At 40.9% G+C, this 24,284-nt stretch overlaps 1 protein-coding gene across 1 annotated transcript in view; it reads right to left on the reverse strand.

Moving 5' to 3' along the window:
• LOC122790858 overlaps positions 1-24,284 on the reverse strand; it is a 1,163,840-nt gene that overhangs the window by 817,502 nt on the left and 322,054 nt on the right. The window contains exon 8 of the mRNA XM_044058512.1: positions 9,727-9,853. Coding sequence (XP_043914447.1) covers positions 9,727-9,853 — 127 coding nt within the window. The remainder of the gene's footprint in view (positions 1-9,726; positions 9,854-24,284) is intronic.

Raw genomic sequence — 24,284 nt, forward strand, 5'->3', positions numbered from 1 at the left:
ATAAAGGATGAGGGAAACATACTCAAGCAAGGAGAGAGTGTTGAGCAGATGGAAAGAGTACTTTGAGGGGCTGATGAAGAGAATGAAAGGGAGAGAAGATTGGATGATGTGCGGATAGTGAATCATTAAGTGCAGTGGATTAGCAAGGAGGAAGTAAGGATAGCTATGAAGAGGATGAACAGAAAGGCTGTTTGTCCAGATGACATACCTGTGGAAGCATGGAGGCGTTTAGGTGAAATGGCAGTGGAGTTTTAACTAGATTGTTTAATGAAATCTGCGGAATGGAGAAAAAGTGTTTTGGTACCTATTTTTAAGAATAAGGGTGATGTGCAGAGCTGTAGTAACTACAGAGGCATTAAATTAATCAGTAACAGCATGAAGTTATGGGAAAGTAGTGGAAGCTAGGTTAAGAAGGGAGGTGATGATTACTGATCAGCAGTATGGTTTCATGCCAGGAAAGAGCACTACAGATGCGATGTTTGCTCCGAGTGTGTTGATGCAGAAGTACAGAGAAGGTCAGAAGGAGTTGCATTGTGTCTTTGTGGATTTAGAGAAAGCATATGACAGAGTGCCTAGAGAGGAGTTGTGGTATTGTATGAGGAAGTCCGAAGTGTCAGAGAAGTACGCAAGAGTGGTACAGGATATGTACGAGGGTAGTGTGACAGCGGTGAGGTCTGCAGTGGAAGTGACAAATGCGTTTAAGGTGGAGGTGGGATTACATCAAGGATCAGCTCTGAGCCCTTTCTTATTTGCAATGGTGATGGGACAGGTTGACAGACGAGATCAGACAGGAGTCCCCGTGGACCATGATGTTTGCAGATGACATAGTGATCTGTAGTGAGAGTAGGGAACAGGTGGAGGAGACCCTGGAGAGGTGGAGATATGCTCTAGAGAGAAGAGGAATGAAGGTCAGCAGGACTAAGACAGAATATATGTGTGTGAATGAGAGGGAGGATAGAGGAATGGTGAGGATGCAGGGAGTAGAGGTGGTGAAGGTGGATGAGTTTAAGTACTTGGGATCAACAGTTCAGAGTAATGGTGAGTGTGGAAGAGAGGTGAAGAAGAGAGTACAGGCAGGATGGAGTGGGTGAAGAAGAGTGTCAGGAGTGATTTGTGACAGACGAGTATCAGTAAAAGTGAAAGGGAAGGCCTACAAGAGGGTAGTGAGACCAGCTATGTTACATGGGTTGGAGACGGTGGCATTGACAAAAAGGCAGGAGTCAGAGCTTGACGTGGCAGAAATGAAGATGTTAAGATTTGCACTGGGTGTGATGAGGATGGACAGGATTAGGAATAAGTATATTAGAGGGTCTGCCCAGGTTGGAAGGTTTGGAGACAAAGCCAGAGAGGCAAGATTACATTGGTTTGGACATGTGCTGAGGAGGGATGAGTATATTGGGAAAAGGACGCTAAGGAAGAAGTTACCAAGTAAGAGGAAAAGAGGAAGGCCTAAGATAAGGTTTATGGATGTGGTGAGAGAGGACATGCAGGTGGTTGGTGTGACAGAGCAAGATGCAGAGGACAGGAAGAAATGGAAACAGTTGATCTGCTGTGGCGACCCCTAACGGGAGCAGCCGAAAGTAGTAGAAGTGAGAATAAAGGTGAGATTGACAACACATTAGACATTAACTGTCGTTTTTATGATGTTAATTTATATAGATATATTTTTCACATTTTCCTAAATATCTCAATCACCAAGTAACAGACAGAACCGCTTGGCTTCATATGAGAGCTCTCAGCTAGATAAACGGTTGACAGTATGTGTGCAACTTGAATGGTTGCTGAGACCGCGTGTTTTCATTTCTGGTGGCATTTGGACCTTTTAAACCTGGCTTTATTTCTGTCCTCAGACCTTCTTGGAAAATGAGGGGTGATATCTGATCACTATTTGGATTCAATCATTCCAGTAACAATCCAAGTAAACTCACGTACTGAATCAGTGGAATGCACCAGCATCCACCATTAACACTGTCAATACAGTTACTTCAAAGATGACTGCACAATGATCAACAGTTTAACTTCAGCACTCTGTGTGAAAACAGAAACGGAGACACAACAGCTAGTAATATTGTGAGCAAGAATAAAATGCAGTTATTGGCTAGGATAAGTACACTGTCTGGACACCAGCAAGAAGAAACCAAGAGACCCTGAAGAAAATTAACTCGAAAATGTGGAGAAAAAACACTGACAGGGAAGAATCCTACAGCTGTTCAGCAACACATGGCTTCCAGTAATCTATAGGAAATAAGTCAAATGTGCTCAAAGCTGATTAAAATAAATGAAACAAGGAAGGAGTATATTAACTCAAACTGCTGGAAAAATGGAATTGTAATAAGTTTTAAACAGACATTCTGATGAGCCGATAAAACTACAAAAAAATCAGAGGTCAAAATGAAGACAAGGGCAGCTAAGTATGAGACTGCTCAAGAAGAGAGGTTTCAAAAAGTGGTAGAAGTAAAGGACAGAGTACTTATGGAAGATCTGAGATTTTCTGCTTTACCATAGAAACCAGAATGAACAAACTATTAATTTTACAAAGGCACAAATAAGCAACTGGACTGGTATTCCACAGCAGGAATAGTTAACTGATGGGGCAACACCATGTGTATGCACCAAATCTGGCCATGTGAAAGAAGTCAAGCTCTTTATTAGTAAAGATGCAAACTTACCAACAGAAAGAGATGACCCTGACAAAACTGTGGCAAAATGACAAAGTATTGCAAACTGTAGACAGAGTTTGCAAGAAATTATTACTCACGGTACACCAGGCAGAGGAAAAACAAAATTATTCCAAGTAATGATGGAACGTCAAGCGGCATGAGTGCAATTTAAGCTGTTATAGTCATCTCTCTTCAAAATATATTTTTTTCCCAGGAGGATCAGTCGTTTTTTGATGCATAAATGGCCAAGGAGGAAAAGCAAAAGTTTGTCCAACAAAACTTGAGCCATCAAGTAGTAGGGAACTCTGCTACTACTCCTGATAAAGCACAAGCATACAGAATTTGCCAGTGAAACCTTTTCCACTGTTGCAAAGGAAAATGCTCAATAGAGAAAGGCACAGAGGTTTACCAGAAGAATGGACATGAACAGGAAGACAAGCAACATGGAAATCGGTGAATAAATGTGAGGCTGCAAAGCATCAGCTGCACTTGTGAAATACAGCTGTATAAGAATAAGTGGAAAGAGTGGACTTTTGTCGACTGTCAAACTTGTGAGGAACTGAAAGGCATTTTCCTAATGTTTAGGAGGTGAGTGGAGGGGAAAAGAAAGGAAAAAGGTAACCAAGAAAGCCCTTCTTTTCTTAGCAGTATTTCTATGAAAATGTTCACAATATAAATTGCATGAAGTATTTTTTTTCTTTTATGTAATACTAAAGTAAAAAAAATATACCTTTTTTCTTCCACCTTTCTTTTTGGCATTAAGAAATGTAGGCATTACAGTGCAAAGAAAAGAAAAAACTTAACATGCTTATGTCCATCTAACAGGATGTAGTCTTGGGGCACTTGAGTGGGCGATGGGGTAAAAGTACACAGATCATAATATATGCAGAATCAATGTTTCCTCTTACTTATGCACTGGTGAATCTCTGGATTAAGACCATTAACTTAATCTAACAGAATTTTAAGTGGAAACAAGTAAATATGAGAACACTAAATATAACAAGTTTTCCTTCAGCAATAAATGTTTCAGCTTGTTTATCAGGCTGCAACAGAGGTCTATGTTTTTCTCTTACATTTTCATGGAGGCAAGCTGATGAAAGGGTAATAAAGACAGAACACTTGTTTCTTCATGGCTAAAAGTTAATGATCTCTGAAAATATGCATGTAGTTTACACATCTGTGGTAGGGGGAATAAAGATAAAAAAAAAAAAAAAGAGACAAATTAGTCCAAGCAGAAGCACAGGAAATAACATGCATTTTAGCACAGATAACCTAATTTTCAGGTTAATTATTACCTGCGTTGGCAACTGTTGATTTGGCAGAAACCTGTCAGGAGGGGTAAATTTCATATGAAGATGTACATAGTTGTATGTGTTTGCATTACATTAGCAGGTTATGGGGGTGATTTTGTTTTAATAAAAAACTCAAAAAAAAGTACTGTAAAATGTGACATTCCAATGCTGTTAAGAAAAACAAGTATAAAGGATTAACATGTCAAATATTAAATCACGTATGCATCATAAAAGCTGTAAATAGACATTAAAAAAAACAGCTACATATACAATAGGTGGGAATAATACATTTTTACCATAATGGAGACACTTCCTATATTATCTTGGAATGCGAAAGGTCTCACAGGTAGACAAAAAGTTAGTGGAGACACATTTGGAAAGAAGCTAGCATCTGAATTTGATAAAGTATTTCAGGAGGAATATTCTGCAGACTATCAGGGACAAAAGAAAAGAGTACTTGTATTAACTGCTACAGCTGCTCTACCAGTGATACAAGAGGGATAATAATAATGGTAGATCTGTAGTAGTAAGGGGCTACTGGCAATGGATTAAGATTATGCTGCCATTTATACTCCACCTAAAACTGCTATTTTGGAGCTTAAAAAAACTGGGAGAAATGATCACAGTTTTCAGCAGGGAACATTACATATAGTTGGGGACTGGAATTTGATTTGAAACAATGTATCTGGGGGGACCTAGAAGGGAAAATATAGCAAAACAGTAGATTTCTTCTTCACCTTAGTACCTACCTCCAACATGAAGACTATTGTCAAAACTTAAACCCACCAAACTCGCAGCTGACAACCTCCCCTCTGAATACTTGAAAATTGCAGCTGATAAATCAGCCTACCCAATTTCAATTCTAATCAACCGTTCCATAACAGAAAGCTATGTTCCCTCAATATGGAAAATATCTCACATCATTCCCCTTCACAAAAGGCACCCCCGCTCCACCAAACTCTCCAATTACCACCCCACTGCTATCCTCTCCTCTCTCTCCAAGATACTTGAAAAATGTATCAACTCCCAGGTCTCCAACTACCTCCTAGCTAATCTCCTCTCCAAAACCCAACATGGATTCAGGCCATATCACAGCACTACCTCTGCAGTGCTCTCCTTCACCAACACTATACTTCATCATAAAAACAATGGCCTCTTCTCTACTGCTGTATTTCTAGGTCTCTCAAAAGCCTTTGACATGGTATCTCATGAGCAAGTACTCTACTTTCCCCAACCTCTCTTCTCACAATCAGCCTGCAACTGGTTCCACAGCTATCTACATGGACGCCAGCAATCTGGGACGATAACCTATCACCTCGCCTCCAAGTTACTCTCTGAGTTCAGGGATCGATCCTTGTTCCTCTGCTATTCTCATTTTTCACTAAACCTACATACTGCCACTACACAAGCATCTCTTATACAGTATGCAGATGACTCTGCACATCTGGGCTGCCCCCACTCTACCAGAACTACAAAAAAAATCACACAAGAATCACTCTTCTGTAGAAAGCTGGCTACCCAATGCTCAGCTCCTACTCAACCCAAGTAAGACAAAACTCCTGTTCCAACCTTCCAAAGCCACCCAAAACACCCCCCACTTCAACATTCGCGACAAAGACAACAGAACACACAAAATTACTCAGTGTGGAAATAAACTTAGATTTGACACCCACTCATCTCTCTCAATAAAAAAGTTCACAAGAAACTTGATGCATTATATCGAAACTGCTAATTCCTAACCAAGGCGGCTAGAATCTCCATAGCCAATTCCCAGCTCATCTCCACCTGACTCTATGCATCCCCCATACTTACCAATGTTTGACAGACAGCCCTACACAAGCTGGATGCTTGTTACAAAAAAATTGCTAAATTTGCCACTGGAACCTCCTATCACAGCCATCACTATCTCCCTTAAAGAACTAAACTGGCTAGAACTCCCACGGCTCCTTCACTTTAATCAACTCACCCTCGCTCAAACATATTAACCACCCCCATAACATCCCTTCCCTTCAAACCCTTCTCCAACCCTATCACTCCACTAGGCCCCTATGATCAAGCAACAGAAATCAACTCACTGTTATCAAACCCAAAAACTCAGCAGGAAAAGCCATATTTTCATGTACCATATCTAAACTTTGGAAAAATCTTCCACCCTCTAACTACTCGAACTTCCAGCAGCCTTTCAAGTCTGCGCTCAAATTCCACTTAAATTTGCACTGGCTTTGTCCTTGTTATAATCCAGACCAACACCCCCACCTAGACTCTTAACCCAACTATATTACTGCCACTACTAACCACAGTCAGAATTAGCTAGTTGTCTACATACTTTAAAATCTTGTCTGACAACTTGGTTACTAATATTATAAACAAGAAACTATCTTAACTTGCAACATTTACTATATAATACAGTTGATCAATATCTTGTTACTTATTAAAGCCAATGACCTGTAATGTTTGCTACTGCTGCAACTTTGTATCTCTATCATGTACATGATATGGAGCTCTTCTCTCCAGGGATCCGCTGAAAAGGACCTGCATCCAGTCAGAATTTCACAGTAAATAAAATATATAAAAAAGACAGACATGAACTGTATTTCATAGGAATTTGAGAACTTTGATACACATCTAATAACCATTTTAGATCATACACTGATAAATTACCAAGATAAAATTCAGGATAATGAGTACAGATGAGACACTGCCACTTCCCCACCTACCTTTTTGACAGGAATTTGAGGAACAGGTAGCAGAAATTATTCAGGGGTTATTAGGGACGATAGAAAGTACTCCAAAAGTTATAGTGAGTGAGTGGGGTCAAAGGAAAGTTGAGTTTATAAATAGGGTAGAAATAAAACAAAGAACTGCTTAAGAAGTAATAAGAATTATTTTGAGGGAATGACAAAGGTTAAAGTATTACAAAATAAGAAAAATGTTGCAGCAGAGGCAGAACTGCAAATTACTAAAGAGAAAATAAGGGAGCACCTGGACAACATGCACAAGTTCTAGACTTCTGTTAAATAACTTTTTTTGATAACTCCACAGCACAAAACGTAAAAAAAGGTAGCTGCCAAACTTAGGGAGCCTATAACAAGAAAAATAACCAGAGATTCTGTACAGGTATTGGAGATCTTGGAATTTTATGAACATTTGTATAAAGCAGAGATGTAGGAAAATCAAGAAAAAGCACAGATGAAAATATTTATGGAATACTTAAATATGCCAAGGCTAGAGGTAAATGAGGCTCAATTACTAACAGGATAGGAGGTGGTGAGATAAAATGGTGATGTAAACCCAATCTAAAGGAAAGTCTCCAGAACAGATGGTATTCCTGTGGAGATTTGGAAGTCAAGACGGAAGAATGGGATAAAGGTCTGGGATGTCTTAAAAGTATTTTAAAAGGAGGGGATGCATCAACATCCTAGAAAAAAAGATGTGGTGGCTGTTAATACCTAAATATGCTGAAGGCTCATCCGATCCAGCTTTATATGGGCCCATTTGGATTTTAAACCACGATTATAAAGTGTCTATGCCTAGAATGGCTAAAATAATGGCAAACAATGTCAAAATTGATAGATATGGACCACTGTGGTTTTGTAGACAGCAGATAAACATGTGACATTAACAATGATGACTCAGAAGGAAGTGGAATATAAGAAAATACTGCTGTTACTGGTGGGTCTTGATGCACAGAAAGCATCTGATAGAGTAAGCTGGTATTTATGAGTAGGACAATGGAAGCAATTGCATTTCCTGATAAAATAACAAGGTTAATTAGGAGGATACATAAGGGATCAGAGGCAAAAAAATCTAACTGGGAGGGTTCCTCTCTGATAAGTTGCGTCTGAGCACAGGAACCAGGCAGAGGTGTCCCTCTTCCCCCCCCCCCTTTTTTTTTACATTTAGAACCTCTGGCAAAGAATATAAGGGACTCAGAAATTCAAGGATATAATTGGTACGTTGGCTTTAGGAGTATGGATTAAAAAAGATTCAGTTATGGCAGTTAAGGATACATGGGAAGAGACTACACAAAACAGAATACAAAAACTGAAAATTCTTGCCTATGGATATTGACAGCATGATACAACCAGTGACTGTTTTTGATCCCCTTAGATTTATACACAGGACATGCATGTGTTATCGACCAGAAGAGAAGTTGTGACTAGTAAAATCTTTCAGCTTTTTTGTAATTATTCGGGGGGGGGGCTAGTAGTCAAGTGGGATAAGTTGATCCTCCCAATAGGAGAATGTTTAGGATCACTTGATGTGAAGGGATACTTTAGAACTACACAGTTAATGCTCTTATACACAACACAAGTAGAAAGCTAAAATTCAAAGTGGAAAGGGATGATTATGAATTAGAGGGTTAACTTTAAGAACGGTCACACATAACATATTCATAAAGTAACAGAAAAGCTAACATAGGAATGGAGAAAAAAGAGATTATGCTAACTCATTACACTCCCAAAATGTATGTTTTCAATTATCTCTCTTCCGCATCACACCTCCAACATCTGCAATCTAGCAAAGGGAAAGTTTTCTGGAGTCTATTTGGGTTATAAAAATACCTACGCAGACACTTCCCAGAAAAGATCCTAAATCGGTTAGGCTTGGTTGCATATTTGGATGCCATACATAAATCCCCCCACTGTTTGAAGAAAAAAACGGGGGGAATATTGGTTAGAATATAGTACAGGTAGATAAAAAAGGCTGCAAAACAAGGGTTGTGTGAACAATGCAGAGGATAATACAGCAAGGCTTGTACACAAAAAAGGAGAAATGACTATGGGAAAGTTATCTTAGCCTAAGGACGAGTTTACAGCATCAGTGCCAGAAGTTGTACAGACATTTTTTCTCTCTCTGAAGGTCTTGTATTAGGCTATTTGTGAAAAAGCTGGGTGAATGGAATTTCAGAGTTGGAAATATATGTAGAATACAAGGAGACACCAAATGTGCCCTACGATTTTAACAAAAAAAGATTAGCATCTGCAGAATAAAATGACCTGGCAGGACAGTACCACTGATGAAAATTGAGGGAAAAGCATTTATTACAGGAAGTATCAAATGTTATGGACTTTTTTGAAGGATTAATAGTGGCGAGTACAATAGATTCTGTTGATAGTAAATGTACCAACTTTGTTATAGCATTACTCTAGTTTTCTTTACTGTGAATTATTAACATCTATAAAAAGAATAGGCGAGACAAAGACCTGACAGAAAATAGGATAAGCACAAAGTTTGACCTCTGAAAAGTACAAGTACCAGAAAACAATAGGGTAAGGGAGGGCAAGGTACATGTTGATCTGGGCAAAAAAACCCTTAAGCGTGCAAGCTTTGCAAAACATTTCAACTAAGAGGAATAACCTAATCATTGATCAGTCAACTAAGGCTCATCAAACACAAAGAACATTAGCACAATGGAAAATGAAAAATACTTCCAGAAATGAAACTTTCATTTTTATCAAACTACAAAGTAATTGCAGATGTCCCAACATATGTACTCTGGAAGGGCAACAGAAACATTTATAAATGTATGGAAGGGTTAGTATAATGGTTAAGGTCCTAACTTCACAGATACAAGCCTTGATTCTGATCACGGGTTATTGGCTAGGCATGTAATAAGTCTGCAGACTGATAGCCTAGTACTTACCGCTGAATAAATATGTAGCATACAGCATTCGGATATATACCTCAAAGAAAAGTGAACACAGATGAAGACACATACATTTTCAATGAATCTTCATATCCAAATATTAACATGCAATGCATTTACTTACCTTTTCAATAAATTCATTTATTAATGCGCAGTAAGCAACACGTGCAGCATTCTGCTTTACTCTACGTCTAATGGATCCACTAACTTCTTCAAATACTCTGTCTTCGATTCTCCACCTAATAGTATATCTAAAAAGGAAACAAAATTATTTACAGTTCTATGAACTACCTGTCAAAACTTGAGAAAAAAATAGCAGGAAGCTAATACATTCGTGCTATGTTACTTGTTGACAAGTCTTAAAGCCACTCTTTCAGGAAATTATTCTCAGGCAATTTTTCTTGCAGCAGAGTTGCCTCTAGTGTACTTTTTTTTTTTTTTTTTATTTACCTGCTTTAAGGTTTTATATTGTTAGAACATACTGCAATAATCTAGATTTACATGCATGAAATGACTACTTATTTTATACAACAGTATTGGAACAATTTAACAAAATGTAAGGAAAATCTGAACTGGGGATACTGAATTGTCAGTATTCAGCATTCATTTGATCTTAACTCAAAAGCAGGTAACTTTTTGGCAGCTTTAAAGAATGCCGCTATATGCAACCTTAACTGATTTTTTTTTGGGAGAACAGGTACTGAGAGAGTAAGCCTCCAAATTTTGGAATACCTCCATGCTGAAAGCATCACGTTTGTACTACATGTATGATTAAAAGCATTTGGTTAGGCATATCAGTACAGGAACATACAAGTACCTGTCCCATGGTATACAGAGGAATTTATGAAAAAGTTAATGCATGGCACTTAAAAGAAAAGCAGATATGACTTAAGGGTGTACCTTTTTACTTATACCAACAGCCAAAAAAATTGAACGTACATCTGTTTTTGCTAGTTGCACTATTAAAGCTAAAAGTAATACACTGTCTGTAAATCTGTTTTGATTACAACTTATAGTGCATTTAAAAACTAATACTTCTATTTTAGTGGTGTAGTATGTGTATTTTTGAGGCATTTTGTGATAACACTATTGACTAATGCTTACAATAATTACACACTGTGCAAACACAGAAAACAAAAGTAATGACTGATATCAACTTGTATTGTATTGAATTGTGCACATTATACATTTTTAGGTTGTCTCAACTCAGGATTTGACGCTTAAAATGCAGGGTGTGCTTTGGCATGTCAAGCACTTCAACTCGGCATCTACAGTTTTGCACTTTTTTCAAAAACTGGTCTGTTAACACAGTTCCTCTCACCTTACATCACCCCATGCTGTAGTATGGCTTTAGGGATGTCACCTTAGTATGGACATTCAACATGTCACTTTGCTACTGCTCCTTAACGGTGGTATTTGGTGAGTAACAGCAGCACGGCGTTATGCTAGCCTCATTCACGTTTATGATATCCTCCTTTAATCAGGAATAGGCATAAGCCTGTGTGTCAAGCTATTGCTAGCAAACAATGAAAATGAGCAGTACACAACTGTCTGCAACTAGAATACTGCTGTCTCGGGCTCACAACTTAAGATGGTTAACTTACTGCTTAAATTGCCTCTCTTTTTGTTTTAAACATATCAGAACAGACTATTTAATACATTAGAACTGTGTACCAGTTTCTAAACTTGAAACATTGGACAAACCGCAGTGAAGTATCAGTTTGGTCATATTTACTATGAACATTTCAAGTTACCACACCAATCCATTTGGCAATCTTGTAAGTACATACATTTTTCACCCTTAGTGTTGAGGCCCAAACAGGCTTACTAAAACACATTTGATGCTTTTAACTTTGCTCACGTACAATAGATATACACTTGCTTTCAATACTGTTATAGAACTATGATTTCTTCAAGCAAATCGAGGTGGTGAAACTTGTGCTTTGCTGTGCAACAGATGCAATTTTACATTATACAAACATACTTCTGAATGCACCTGTGTGCAGTTTAAAAGTGAACCTCCAACATGCAACAATTACTAAAATATATAGATAAAATATTCCAAGTGTGTACGCTAGTACTCACTACTTGTGGCACTTGCACCTTTTAAAAAAAATGACTTGCTTGCATTTGTCCTGAAGTGAGAAAAAGTAGTCCACGAAGATGTTTGAAATGGTTAGTCTAGAGAAGTTTGAAGCAAGATTTGCAGTAGATTTAACGCATCTTGGTCAATGAAACATTTTAAACAGATAGTTGTGTAAAATCTTAACATAACCATAGATGTCCTTCTCTTCTATATGCTGCAATATTCATAACATGAGGGAGTCTGCCTCTGGCGGATTCGTACACTATACAAAAGTCTAAATGCTATTGTAGGGTATGTGCAACACCAATCAGCTAGCATACATCCGCCATAAAGAGACATCAGGTATAAAGCGGACATCAACAAGTACCCACCTCAAAACTGAATGCTGCAATGCACCAGCCTGATAGTGAGACACATGCAACCAGGGACCAGGCAAGCATCAGGGGGAAGGCAGGCGGGAAAAGCTTCCTCCTCCTGGGTTTCCTCCAGATACTCTGGTTTCCTCCTACATTCTAAAGATATGCTTCTGGAGCATTTCTCCCTGGGCCTCTGCTGAAAACAGGATCTGTGGAACCTAGTCGGACTTTCCCGGTCAACAAATTTTAAATAAAAGCAATACAGCAGCATATACTATGGTTAAGGTAAGATTTCAACAACTATTCTAGGTCCTATTCATATGCTGCAATATTCATAACACGAGGGAGAATTCCAAAGTCGTGCAAAGGAATAACTTGGAGGAGGTGCAGAAACATTTTCCACATAGCCCTGAAGAACAGCTCTGGCAAAAACCACCCTGGACATGACATTCTGTTTATAGTGCTTGGTGAAAGTATGAACAAGACCACCAGGCAGCTGCCTCCAAGATAGAGGCTGTCTCTTATCCTTTAAAAAAGGCCTCAGAAGAGGACACAGACTTAGTGGAATGTGCCCTCACAGGTGAGGAGAGATTCTTTCCATTGAGCAACAGAAAAAATCACTTTAGAAATCCAGGAGGAAAACGTTTGCTTGGAAACAGGTTGGCCCAGAGCCCATGGGTGATAGGAAGCAATCATTTGGACTTGTGGATAGGCTTAGTTTTGCTCAAGTATCAGAGTTGCCTATGTACATCCAGGGTGTGAAAAATCTTCTCACTGGAGGACTGGGGAGAAGGGAAAAACAGTAGAGATTGACAGCCTGATTCGGGGATAACTCCAGACTCTGGAATGGACTGCCCATACATGTCAAGCAGAACACCTCTTTGGCCTTCTTCAAAAGGAACCTTGCGGATTGGATGGGAGAAAATAAATTCACCCCGGGGATCACGTCAGTCGCCCTGCTAAACAGGGGTCCAGGGAAGTAAACAGTGTGGGAAGAAATAGTCAGGGAATTGTTACGGCTAGGCTTGTATAGGCCCTAGGGCCGATAGCCTATTACCAACCTATGAACCACCTTAGGCATAAATGATGGGTTAAGTCTGATTCGAAACCCTGTCCCTATATAACACTGAAGGGAGAGGAGACCACAAGGGCCTGCAGCTCAGAAATCCTTCTGAGAGTAACAGCCACTAGAACTGTTTTCCATGTACAATGTTGCATGGAAGATGACACTGCTAGTTCAAAGGGTGCCAGGGCAAGTTTCTCCAGGACAAAATTGAGATTCCAAGGAGGCGGCACTGGTTTCCTTGGTGGTCTAATGTGAAGACACCTTTCAGGAACAGCTTAACTTCCAGTCTGGAAATTAAATTGGGGACATTGTTAAACATGCAGAGATGGCAGAAAAATGTGCCTTGACTGAAGAATAAAACAAGCCACTCTTCGTTAATTCACACAGGTAAGACAAAACCACTGGGACCTCTACTGACAGTGGTTGCAAGTGTTTTTCGAGACACCAGTTGGAAAAACCTCTTCCATTTGAAAACAAAATAGTTCCTAGTAGTGGGTTTTCTGGCCTCCTGCAGAACTTGTAGCATATCCTCAGTATGAAGGTGACTGAAGGGAATTAAAGCCCCATCAGCCACAGTATCAAGTTTAACAAACATTTGTGGGTGCACTGGAGTTCCCTTGTCCTGTGTGAGTAGGTCCCATCCTGTGGGGTAATGTGTGGTGATTACCCTTGGATAAATGTAGGAGGAGGGGGAACCAATGCTGTCTTCACCAAAAGGGGGTCCCATCAACATTTTTGGCTGTTCCCACTGAATTTTCAGCAGGACGTTCTGGATAAGTGGAAAGGGGGGGATGCGTACAGAAACATCCCCTTGCATGGAAAAGATAGTGCGCCTTTCCATCTCCCAGGATGTGGGATCCTGGCACAAAACTTGGGAAGCTATCTGTTCATATGGGAGGCAAAAAGATCTAGCTAAGGAATACCTCAATGATGGACCAGATCCAGAAACACATCCCTGTTTAACATCCACTCATGGGATTGAGTCACGGACCTGCTAAGTGCCTGCCATCACATTCAGAGCTGAAAGAATGTGAATAGCCTGGAGAGAAACCTGGCTCTGCTGGGCTAGCTTCCCAGTGTAATGCCAGTCTGCAGAGGATACAGGACTCTGCACCCCCCCCTTGATGTACCAGAGGACTGCGGTGTTGTCTGTGAACCACCTTAGAACCCTTGGTGAAATCCCAGACTTGAAGATTTCAAGGGCACAGATCAGAGCTCTTATTTCCTTTATGCTGATGTTCTCCTTTAAGTTGGGGACCACACATCCCCGACCTTCCAGTGTTCCAGAGTTACACCCCAGCCTGTGTCTGACGCATCTGTATACAGATCCTGGGTGGGGGGGTTGAAGGGGGTAAGCCTGGATTTCTTAACACCTGGAAAATCTGCCACTAACTTCTTTAACAAACAGGGTAGGAGGTGTACAACAAAATCCAAAGAGTGAGTGTTGCTTTCAAATCGTTCTCAGAGACCATTGATTTCCTCATACGTACTCGAGAGGGGGGGGGCATGGGAATAGTGGAGGCTATGAACCCCACTAAGTGCAGAAACACCCTGGCCATCAGAGATTGAAGAGATAACAGGTCCTGGAAGAGGTAAAAGACAGGACTTTTTTTCTGAGGATAGACAAGCTATCATCCCATTTGTTAGAATCCTGCACCTCAGGAAGATACAATCTTGGGAAAGGATCAGGGCAGACTTCTGAAAAGGGAAGAATTTGCTTTCAACCTTCAGAAGGGACATTGTGCAGGAGAGATTCTCCAGCAGAGTGTCTGCAGATGGGGCCTGGGGAAGCAGGTCATCTAGATATGAAAATATCTGTATGCCCTGTAGCCTACTGCAGGCAATGACGGGGACTAAACATTGTGCAAATACCCTTGGTTTCACAGATAAATCAAAGGGCAAAGCACAGAACTGAAAATTAGAGGAAGCAACAGAAAAGTGAAGAAATCTTCTGAACCATTGGTGAATGGGGTGTGAAGGTTGGCATCTTTGATGTCCAATGATACCATGAAGGCCTGGGGAAGGATAAGTGGGAGAAAAGTAGGCAACATCAACATGCGAAAGTGGGGACTTCCAGAAAGGTGTTTAAATGGTAAAGTTCAGAATGGGCCTCGAAGGGCCATCCTTCCTTGGAACCAGTATCATAGAGTAAAATCGTTTTCCCCTTTGAGAGGGTGGTACCTCCTGGAAAGTGCCCTGAGAAAGTAGAGACAAGTGGACTAGTGGGAAGGTTTCCAATTGGTCTTGTGGAGGTTGTGGAATGCCCTTGAAGGTAGGAGGGGTTTCCCATACCATTAAATAGCCTTGACTGATGATGGAAAGTACCCAAGAGTCCTATGTTATCCAATTCCAAGCTGGGAGGGAAAGAAGAGGTGAAGAGAAAGGGGAGTAGATGATCTGGAGGCAGATGGAGATTACCACATTTGGCCTAAAAAGGCAGTTTCTGTAAAGGTGTGGAAGAAGCAGACTTAAAGGGAGCTTGTCTCCTCAAATTCCTCTTACTTTTGGATGGAAGAGCTCTAGTTGAGTTCCTTACGAAGGTGGTTCTGACTGGGTAGTTCCTCTGGAAGCAGGCAACAGGGGAGACAAAAATGTATTTTAAATCCTGGAGTTCCTTCCCCTTTTCCTTTACTGTTTTGAAAACCTCTATAGCTACATTTTCAAATAAAGCTTTACTGTCCAGTGGAGCATCCATTAGCTTAGCTTTGTTATCAGAAAGAGGTTGTAGTCTAAGATATGAATGCCTTCTCACAACTAACCAAGAAGTGGCAGCCCTGGCTGAGGCCTCCACAGCATCATAACTTTATTTGATGGAGCACTTGGTTACCTGGGTGGAGGAATTTAGGATGGTTGAGAGCTTGGCTTTAGTGGGTGACTCCGGGAGCTCTGACAGGAGTTTCACTGCATCTGCTAGAAGAGCCAGGGAATATTTTGCCCATGTTTGTCTGAGTTCATTGCCCTGAACGCCAAAATTGCACATACACTTTTTCCCCCAGCCTCTTTGTGACCTTGCTCTTATCAGAGGGAAGCAGAGAGGTGGAAGGCAAAGGTTTAGAAGTGTTATCTGCTGGCAAAGAATAGTAGCTGGATCAGCAGACTGTACCTTAAAAAGGAACTTGGCATCCTCAGGCACCTTGCCTGGATGTTTGAGAGCTGGAGGCTGTGAATCTGGGCGCTTGGAGGACGCAGTGAATACATCCAAAAAGGACAGCAGGACAAAAGGGATGGCAGATTGATTAGGGGAACCTGAAGGAGGGTATAATATCACTTCTGTATTTCAGACACTTGGCAGCAATCCCACTTGAAGTACTTCATCTTCAAAATGGTCTCCCCAAAGGAAATATCTTCCCCTGGGGAATCCGTACCATTAGATTCCTCCTCTGGGGAGGCATATCCCAGAGAAACAATTTGTGTAGAGTAAGAGACTCATCCCCTGATGAATCCACCTCCTCAGAAGATATGCCCTCTGAAGGCCTCTTCAAGGGGATAGCAGGAGGAAAAGCTGGTGAAAAAAATGGAACAGGCTGAGTTCTGGTGGAAGGCCGTTAAGGAAATTAAAAACGCCTTAGGTAAAGGCCTGCCAGTCAGGTGCTAGGTCGGGTACTTCATCCTGAGGAACCGGGAAACCTGTAGAGTTTTAAATTTCTTCTCCCTTGGAGCCTCAGGAGCCAGATGAGAGGTAGATGGGACAAAACGGGCAGCATTCCACGACATCTGTAGGAACATCCTCACGTACGACAATTTGCATAACACCGTGTGGGCCTTCAGTAACAAGCCGTGGCCACCTACCCCAGCACCCTTAACGGACGTCTATGAATCCCTCAGGCACATGCATGTAGATTCGTTAACAGCTTCTGCGGTGGTACCCGAAGGAGGCTATACAGATTCCAAGGTTGCCTCATCAGCCTCGGAAGCAGCACCTGAAATAGGGGAGCAGCAGTTGGGTCAGGCCAAGACTTCCTGGCCTTCTTGAGTTGTGGCTCATCTGAAGAACCCAATGTTGGTTATACATCTTGCTCCAAGTGCTTACGGCACTGATTTTCCAAATATAACCTAAGAGAAGTTAGACGGCTATGAAGGGTTTTTGGGACAAAGGCCTTACAGATAAGCACAGGTGTGGTTGTGATCTGATCCTAGGCAAAATTAAGTTTGTGGGAAGTCTTCATGTGGAATATGCCTTCCACACCGACACTTGCCCTCCCTAGCTGACATGTACTCACTACAAAATACAACAGTAGCCAACAGGAATAAAGAAAAAAAAAACAATGGGGTACTTATCTGAAGCACAAAATGAGACTTCTCTGGCGAGCAATGACCGAGGCAATCGGACAGGTGGCAGAAAATTTCTGAGGTGGGTATGTGCTGATTTCTGCTTTATACTGGACGTCTATGTCGGACTTATGCTAGCTGATGTGAGGTGCTGCACACACACACCACAATAGCATTTAGACTTTCGTATACTGGGCGGACGTATGAGTCAGCCAGAGGCAGACTTCCTCATGTTATGAATACTGCAATTTCATAACACAGACAGTAATTGACATTAAGCAGTTAACTTCTAAAATTCATTTACTGAAGCAAAGTCTATTAAGTTAGCTTTTTACCATCAGTTATTACTAAAGGATTATATGGTCATAAGCAAAAATTGTACATTAGTACTTACATAATGCAGGCTGGCCAAATTTTTATACAACTACTTGAACACTACTTATTTAGAGTTTCAGCTTTATAGTGATGTAATTTCGAACATAGTCAACAGAAAGATTTTACTGTTTTCAAAAATATTACAAGCTCAAATGGTCAGATTTTAAAATCGATAGTACTTATCTTTTTGTTTAATCAGGTTTGCTCCAGAGGGTTTAGTCAAAAACTCCTTTAAAGCAGAGACCTGGGGAGAAAAGCTGCAACATTACAAACATTATACATTAACAATTACACATAAATTTGCTAATTAGATTAGTTTCATATGAAAATAAAGGCAAATATTGCTGAATAAAAGATACTTGTGCATTAGTAGATACTGAACATTGAGAATTTAAAGTGGTTATTACAGAGTGTCAAATAAATAGATCATGAGTTTAGTCCTTAGAAATTCAAAGCAAAAGGGGCGAGGGGAATAACTAGGTAGGACAGAAAATGTTAGTCATTAAAAGGTGAGGCATAAAGCAGGTTCAGAAACATACACATTTGTATATTACACGTGTGTGCGCACATGTATACAGCTCATGCGTGCTAGAATAAGGATTGTATCAAAAGTACTCAGATAAGTGGGAGTAGTGTCACAAAACAAAGCATAATGCTGGGAAATGCTAATAAAACTGTTACAACACTGGTGAAGACCAACTGTGGAGCATAGGATTCGGAATGAAGAGAAATAGTTTGACGATATGGCAATCTTAAAGTAGCAGTAGAATTTATCCTGGAAATGTAGAGAAGATCCACTGATTTGAAAGTAGAAGTTTAAGTGGTGTTTTAAAGAAGTTTGTATTTTGAGTTGATTTCAGTGGTGGTGGGATGTGGTTCCATAGTTTAGCTACACTATTTGAATACTGAGTCACCTGCAGTATTACATGACTTGGACATAGCGATTTTTCTCTAGAACATTAAATTCTACTGAGGAGAATGTTTATTAAGGGCTTGGCAATCTTTTGTCTTATACAGAGGTCTGTATATTATAGCCACTGAAAAAGAGTTGAGTGATGCGGCAATTGTAACCAGTTTTATTCTCATAGGGTTACGCAGTGGTGCGTTTTACAAGTTATAATTTACTGCAAATTTGGACAGTTGAGAAAGTTAATGATGATTGGGGCAGCACAGAGGAGAGATGGCAGCAAGAAGCAGCTATTTGCCTTCCAGATATGTCAGTGAAGTAGGTTTTTACTCTGTATAATGTACCTAGTGTGTCTTTTTTCTATGATAACATCCAGTAATTTTGCGTCGTTTCCTTGATTTATCACTGTGATGGCAGAGGTGACAGCGAATAGTGCTCTTTTGGAAGAGATGTGTTTTTGAAAGTTTATAAGTAGTCAGTCATGTTTTAATCAATAAGGAGGATTGTTGTGTAAAGTCTTGGAGTAGAGACAGAATACCACATTTTAAGTAAGGTCCCCATGAGCTCAGAGAACATTACACCAAGTGAGTATTATCCACTGAAAATAAGCTATAGGGCATTGGTTAGCTATATGCAGCAGTGTAATTACTTCTTAAGCAAACTGTCATTTACACACACACAAATAATGTAAAGCAGTATTCACAGTCTGATAATATTTTACAGGAAACTGAACAAACATCTTCAGCCATAGTTTAGTAGATATATATATATATATATATATATATATATATATATATATATATATACACACACACACACACACACCTATAATTCAGACTTGTTCTATAATTAAGAAGGAATGTAGAATAAAACTGTACAACAGTGAACTGCACAGATTTTGGTCATTGATCTCTGGTGATGTTTGTACATGTCTAACTAACAGCAATTGCAATTCATGTTACATACAAGATGTGCTAACAGCAATGATGTTTAAATAGAAGTTGTGTGCTTACTGCAATGCCAGTTCCTGATTAGCCCTAGTCTATTTTGAATGCTGGGATATTCACCACAAAGCAGATCCAATTTGTCTCATTCACTACTCCAATAATCACCTGTCTCCCCGGCATCCTCACATTCAGTTGGCTGCCTAATCAACTGAGCAGTGCCTGAAGAATGCTGTAGAAGCCGCAATGCATCATGTGGCATGGGCTTTTGGTTTTGCCAGTACAATCTTATATCGCTTATCTTTTGTATGCCAATCTAAAAGCCCTCTGGGCAGTTATTTTGGAAGCCTTTAGCACCTAGCCTGAAGAATGCACAACAGAAAAACAGATGCCTGCATTTCTTATAACTGTTTAGCCTACGGTAAAGTAGAAGTGCAACTGTCTGTGAACAAACAAGGTGTGTAATATGTACTCTTCTATACTGGAGTAGTCTGGGGGAAAAGCTGGGAAGATGGATAGTTTGATTAAAGGAAAAATCAAAATCAATCTTTGGCATAAAGGACTGGATCCTTCCAAGACATACATTTCTTTCTGAAAAATTAGATAAAGGGGTCTGGAGGCAAGAGCATGCAAATCAGAAACTTCTGGCACAGGTGACAGCAACCAGAAACAAGGTCTTCCAGGAAAGTAATTTCTAGTCAAGAGAAGTAGTTGTTTCAAAAGGAGGGGTTGAATCAACACCTCAAGGACATCCTGTACACCAAGGCCCACATAGTTAGCAAAACTGTTAGCTCTGCAGACAAAGCACTAATCTTGAAACTAACAGTCAGAAAGGAAAAGTTAACTGCATACTGCTGGTGAAAAGCACAATGCAACCATGGTTGTTGAAAATATTTTCAAAAACAGCAAGTGAGGAAGGAGAAGGAAAACGTAAAGGAAGAGAGCGACTCAAGATGATAGTGACATTGCTAACTACATGGAGAGAGTTGAAAGAAAGCAAACCCTGGTACACAATTTAACACAAAAGGAGAGAATGGCATCAATGCAAAGGCTCAACATGATACGAATTTTACAAAACCGGACAGAAAAAAAATGAACTCAGACAGGACAGATGCTGGGGAAGCACAGCTAGACTTGTCTAGAAATTAAGGCAACTGACAGAGGAAAGGGCAAGAAGGATGAAAGTACAGTTGTGTACACTTACCGGAAATGTAGACGTTCAAGTGTATTTACTGCTGCAGTCACCACAATTGGGTTATCCCTGCCAGGGTAGCCCTTGGCCAGCCCGAATACCAGAGACTCGGTATTTCTGCGTCAGTTGCTTTCGCTTGAGGACTGATGTCAGGTCGTCAGTAGTATAAAGTACGGCAGCAGACGCAATTACATCAGTTTTTCTTGCCCTAATCTGTCAGGAGCCCCCAAAGTAGGCCAGGTTCTGGTAGAAGAACCCCACTAGTGGAAAATAAATACCAATATGTCCCTTGTAAGGAAAGAACAAGGAAGAATGGTAACAAAAGGAGAAAGAAAAAAGGGGGATGGAGGGAGGGAAACCAGGACTGCAACAGTGAATACACTCAAACATCTATATTTATGGTAAGTGCACACAAAGTACAGTTTTGTACCTACCATAAATGTAGATGTCCGAACTGGATAGCATCTGCAGTCATAACAAGTGGGTTGTCCTGTCGTCAGGCAGCCCTGCAGTCGGCCGGATTCCAAAGTCCGGGTCCGGCTTCGGCTGATGTCGCACTCCACCCGACGTCATCTCTGTTGGTCTTCGGGTATAAAAGCATCAGCCGACGCCATTTTCCTCAGTGTTTCTTGCCCCAGATGCCAGTAGCCCTCTTGCAGGGTAAAATTTGGATAGATGCCAATGTTTCCAAATAGATAGAGGTAAACACAACAATAAGCATATATGTACATATATACAAACAAATACACCATAAAAGACTCCCCAAGAGCTAGCTATTAGGAGGGTAAACACCCTAGGAGTACCACAGAGGGAAGGAGGGAGGGTAATCCTGACTGCAGATGCTATCCAGTTCGGACATCTACATTTATGGTAGGTACAAAACTGTACTATGTCCTTCATGGATGCATCTGCAGTCATAACAAGTGGGTAGAATACCATAGCCAACTAGGGAGGAGGATAAAGGTAGATTATGGTGTGTTTAGGATCCCTTGCAGTACAGCAGTGGCAAACCCTGCTCGGGATCTGGAATAAAGAGGCAAATTATAATGCTTGGCAAATGTATGCACGGAGGTCCAAGTAGCCGCCTCAATAATGTCTTTGGTTGCCACTCCTCGTAAGAAGGCTGTGGTAGTGGCTGTTGCCCTTGTAGAGTGAGGTCTTATGTTCTGTGGAACTGGTTTTCCATGGAAGGAGTAACAGTATCGTATGCAATTTCCTATCCATTTGGAGATTGTCTGTTTGGAAATAGCTTTTCCTTCCCTTCCTGTTGCATAGGCTACAAAAAGTTGGTCAGCCTTTCTGCTATTTTTTGTTCTGTCCAAGTAGTAGCGTAGCTGTCTATGTACATCCAAGGTATGCAGTATTCTTTCCCTCTGTTTTGTGGGTTGGGAAAGAAGGTAGGTAGGTGGATTGCCTGGTTTAAAGATACTCTGGATACCACCTTAGGCATAAATGTAGGATTAGTCCTCAAGGACACTATCTTGGTGGAAGATTAGGAAGGGTTGCACTGCCATTAAGGCCTGTAGTTCTGAAACCCTCCTTGCTGAAGTAATTGCCAGTAGGAAAGCAGTTTTCCATGACAGGTGTTGTAGGTCTGCTGTTGCTGCTGGTTCGAAGGGTGCTAGTGTCAACTTTTCTAGCACAAAGTTTAAGTCCCAAGCTGGTAATGGTGGTTTCCTTGGAGGTTTTACATTCTTGATTCCTCTGAGGAACTGCCTGAGCAAAGGGTGCGAAAAAACAGGTGGATCAAAGCTGTATTCTGCTGAAATAGCTGATGCATGTATCTTGATGGAGGAGTAGGACAGGCCTGAATGAAGAAGTTCGCCAGATACTCCAGAATGTTAGGCATATCTATGTTTGACACATCTTTTCCTCTTTCGTACTCCAAATGACAAACCTTTTCCATTTTCCAGCATAGTTCTTTCTTGTTGAAGGTCTGCGTGCTTCAAGAATAATGTCTTTAACTCTTTGGGAAAGTTCTGGATTAGCTGCTGCTATGTGATGTTCCATGCAGTCAGTTGCAGCGTTTTAGGTTTGGATGTATGATGCTGTAGTTGTTCTGAGTTAACATCAAAGGCATCAGGGTATTGGCCACATGTTGTTCGAGACATGCTCTTCAGTAGTGGGTACCAGTGTTGTCTTGGCCAGTTTGGGGCTATCAGGATTATCCTTGGACGTTCTTCATTGATTTTTAGTAGTACCTTGTGTATCAAGGGAAGAGGTGGGAATGCATATGCTGTTAGGCCTTTCCAGTTGAAGGAGAGTGAGTCCACTTTCCATGCTAGTGGGTGGAATGTCCTTGTGCAGAATTTTTAGAGCTGGTGATTGAGAGGTGATGCGAATAGGTCTATCTGTGGCATTCCCCATTTCTTTGAGATGGTCTTGAAGATGTCCGGGTGCAGCTTCCATTCGTGGGCATCCGAAGTGGTTCTGCTTAGTATGTCTGCTAGAGTATTGTCTTTCCCGGTACAAATATTGCCTGTAACTGAATGTTGTAGCTGAGAGCCAGGGTCCACAGCTCCAAGGTCATTCTGCATAGGGGGTATGAATGAGTGCCTCCCTGTTTGTTGATGTACCACATGACTGTGGTGTTGTCTGTCCTTATCATCAACTGGCCCTCTGAGGAATGGTTTGAACTTTTGGATTGCCAGTTTTACTGCCAGCATTTCTTTTAGATTGATGTGCAGGTGAAGTTGATCCTGTGTCCACAATCCTTGCACGCATTTGTCCAGCATGTGGGCCCCCCATCCTAGGTCTGAAGCGTCTGTTGTGATGGTCTGGCTTGGTTGACATCTGCGGAAGGGCAGGCCTGGGTTTGACTGGCATGCCTGAGCCCACCATAGGAACTCCTGTTTTAAGCATGGAATTAGTGGGATTTCTGTTTCTAGACTGTGTCTGTGTTGGGACCATAAATTCTTTAGGTACCACTGTAGTTTCCTCATATGTAGTCTGGCAAATGGGACCAAGATTATGCATGATGCCATGAAGCCCAAGGCCTGTAGAAATTTTCTTGCTGTTAACTTGTTCAGTTTTGTTAGTGCCAAGAAGTAAAGAGGAAGTTCTTTTTGTTTTGCTGTAGTCAGGAATGCCGTTTGTTGTACTGTGTCCGATTGCGCGCCGAAGAATGTCCTTGTTTGGGATGGTATCAGCCTTGACTTTTGTAAATTGACTGTGTATCCCAGTCCTTGTAGCAAGTAAATGACCCTTTGTAAATCTGTTGTCAGCTTGCTTTTGTTGTCCCTTGTAGCAGGCAGTCGTCCAGGTATGGGTAAATTTGTATTCCCTGTAGTCTGCAATGGGCGATTACTGATGCCAGGCATTTTGTGAATACTCTGGGCGCAGTAGATAAGCCAAAGGGCAATGCTGAGAATTGATAGTGCTCTGATCCTGCAAGAAATCTGAGGTATCTTCTGCAGATTGGTCGAATGGGGACGTGCAGGTATGCCTCCTTGAGATCTAGAGTTACCAGCCAAGACTCCTTGCCCAG

The sequence above is a fragment of the Protopterus annectens genome, chromosome 1.part2 (genome assembly GCF_019279795.1).
Source record: "Protopterus annectens isolate FY-2018-M chromosome 1.part2, PAN1.0, whole genome shotgun sequence".
NCBI classification, from domain to species: Eukaryota; Metazoa; Chordata; order Ceratodontiformes; family Protopteridae; genus Protopterus; species Protopterus annectens.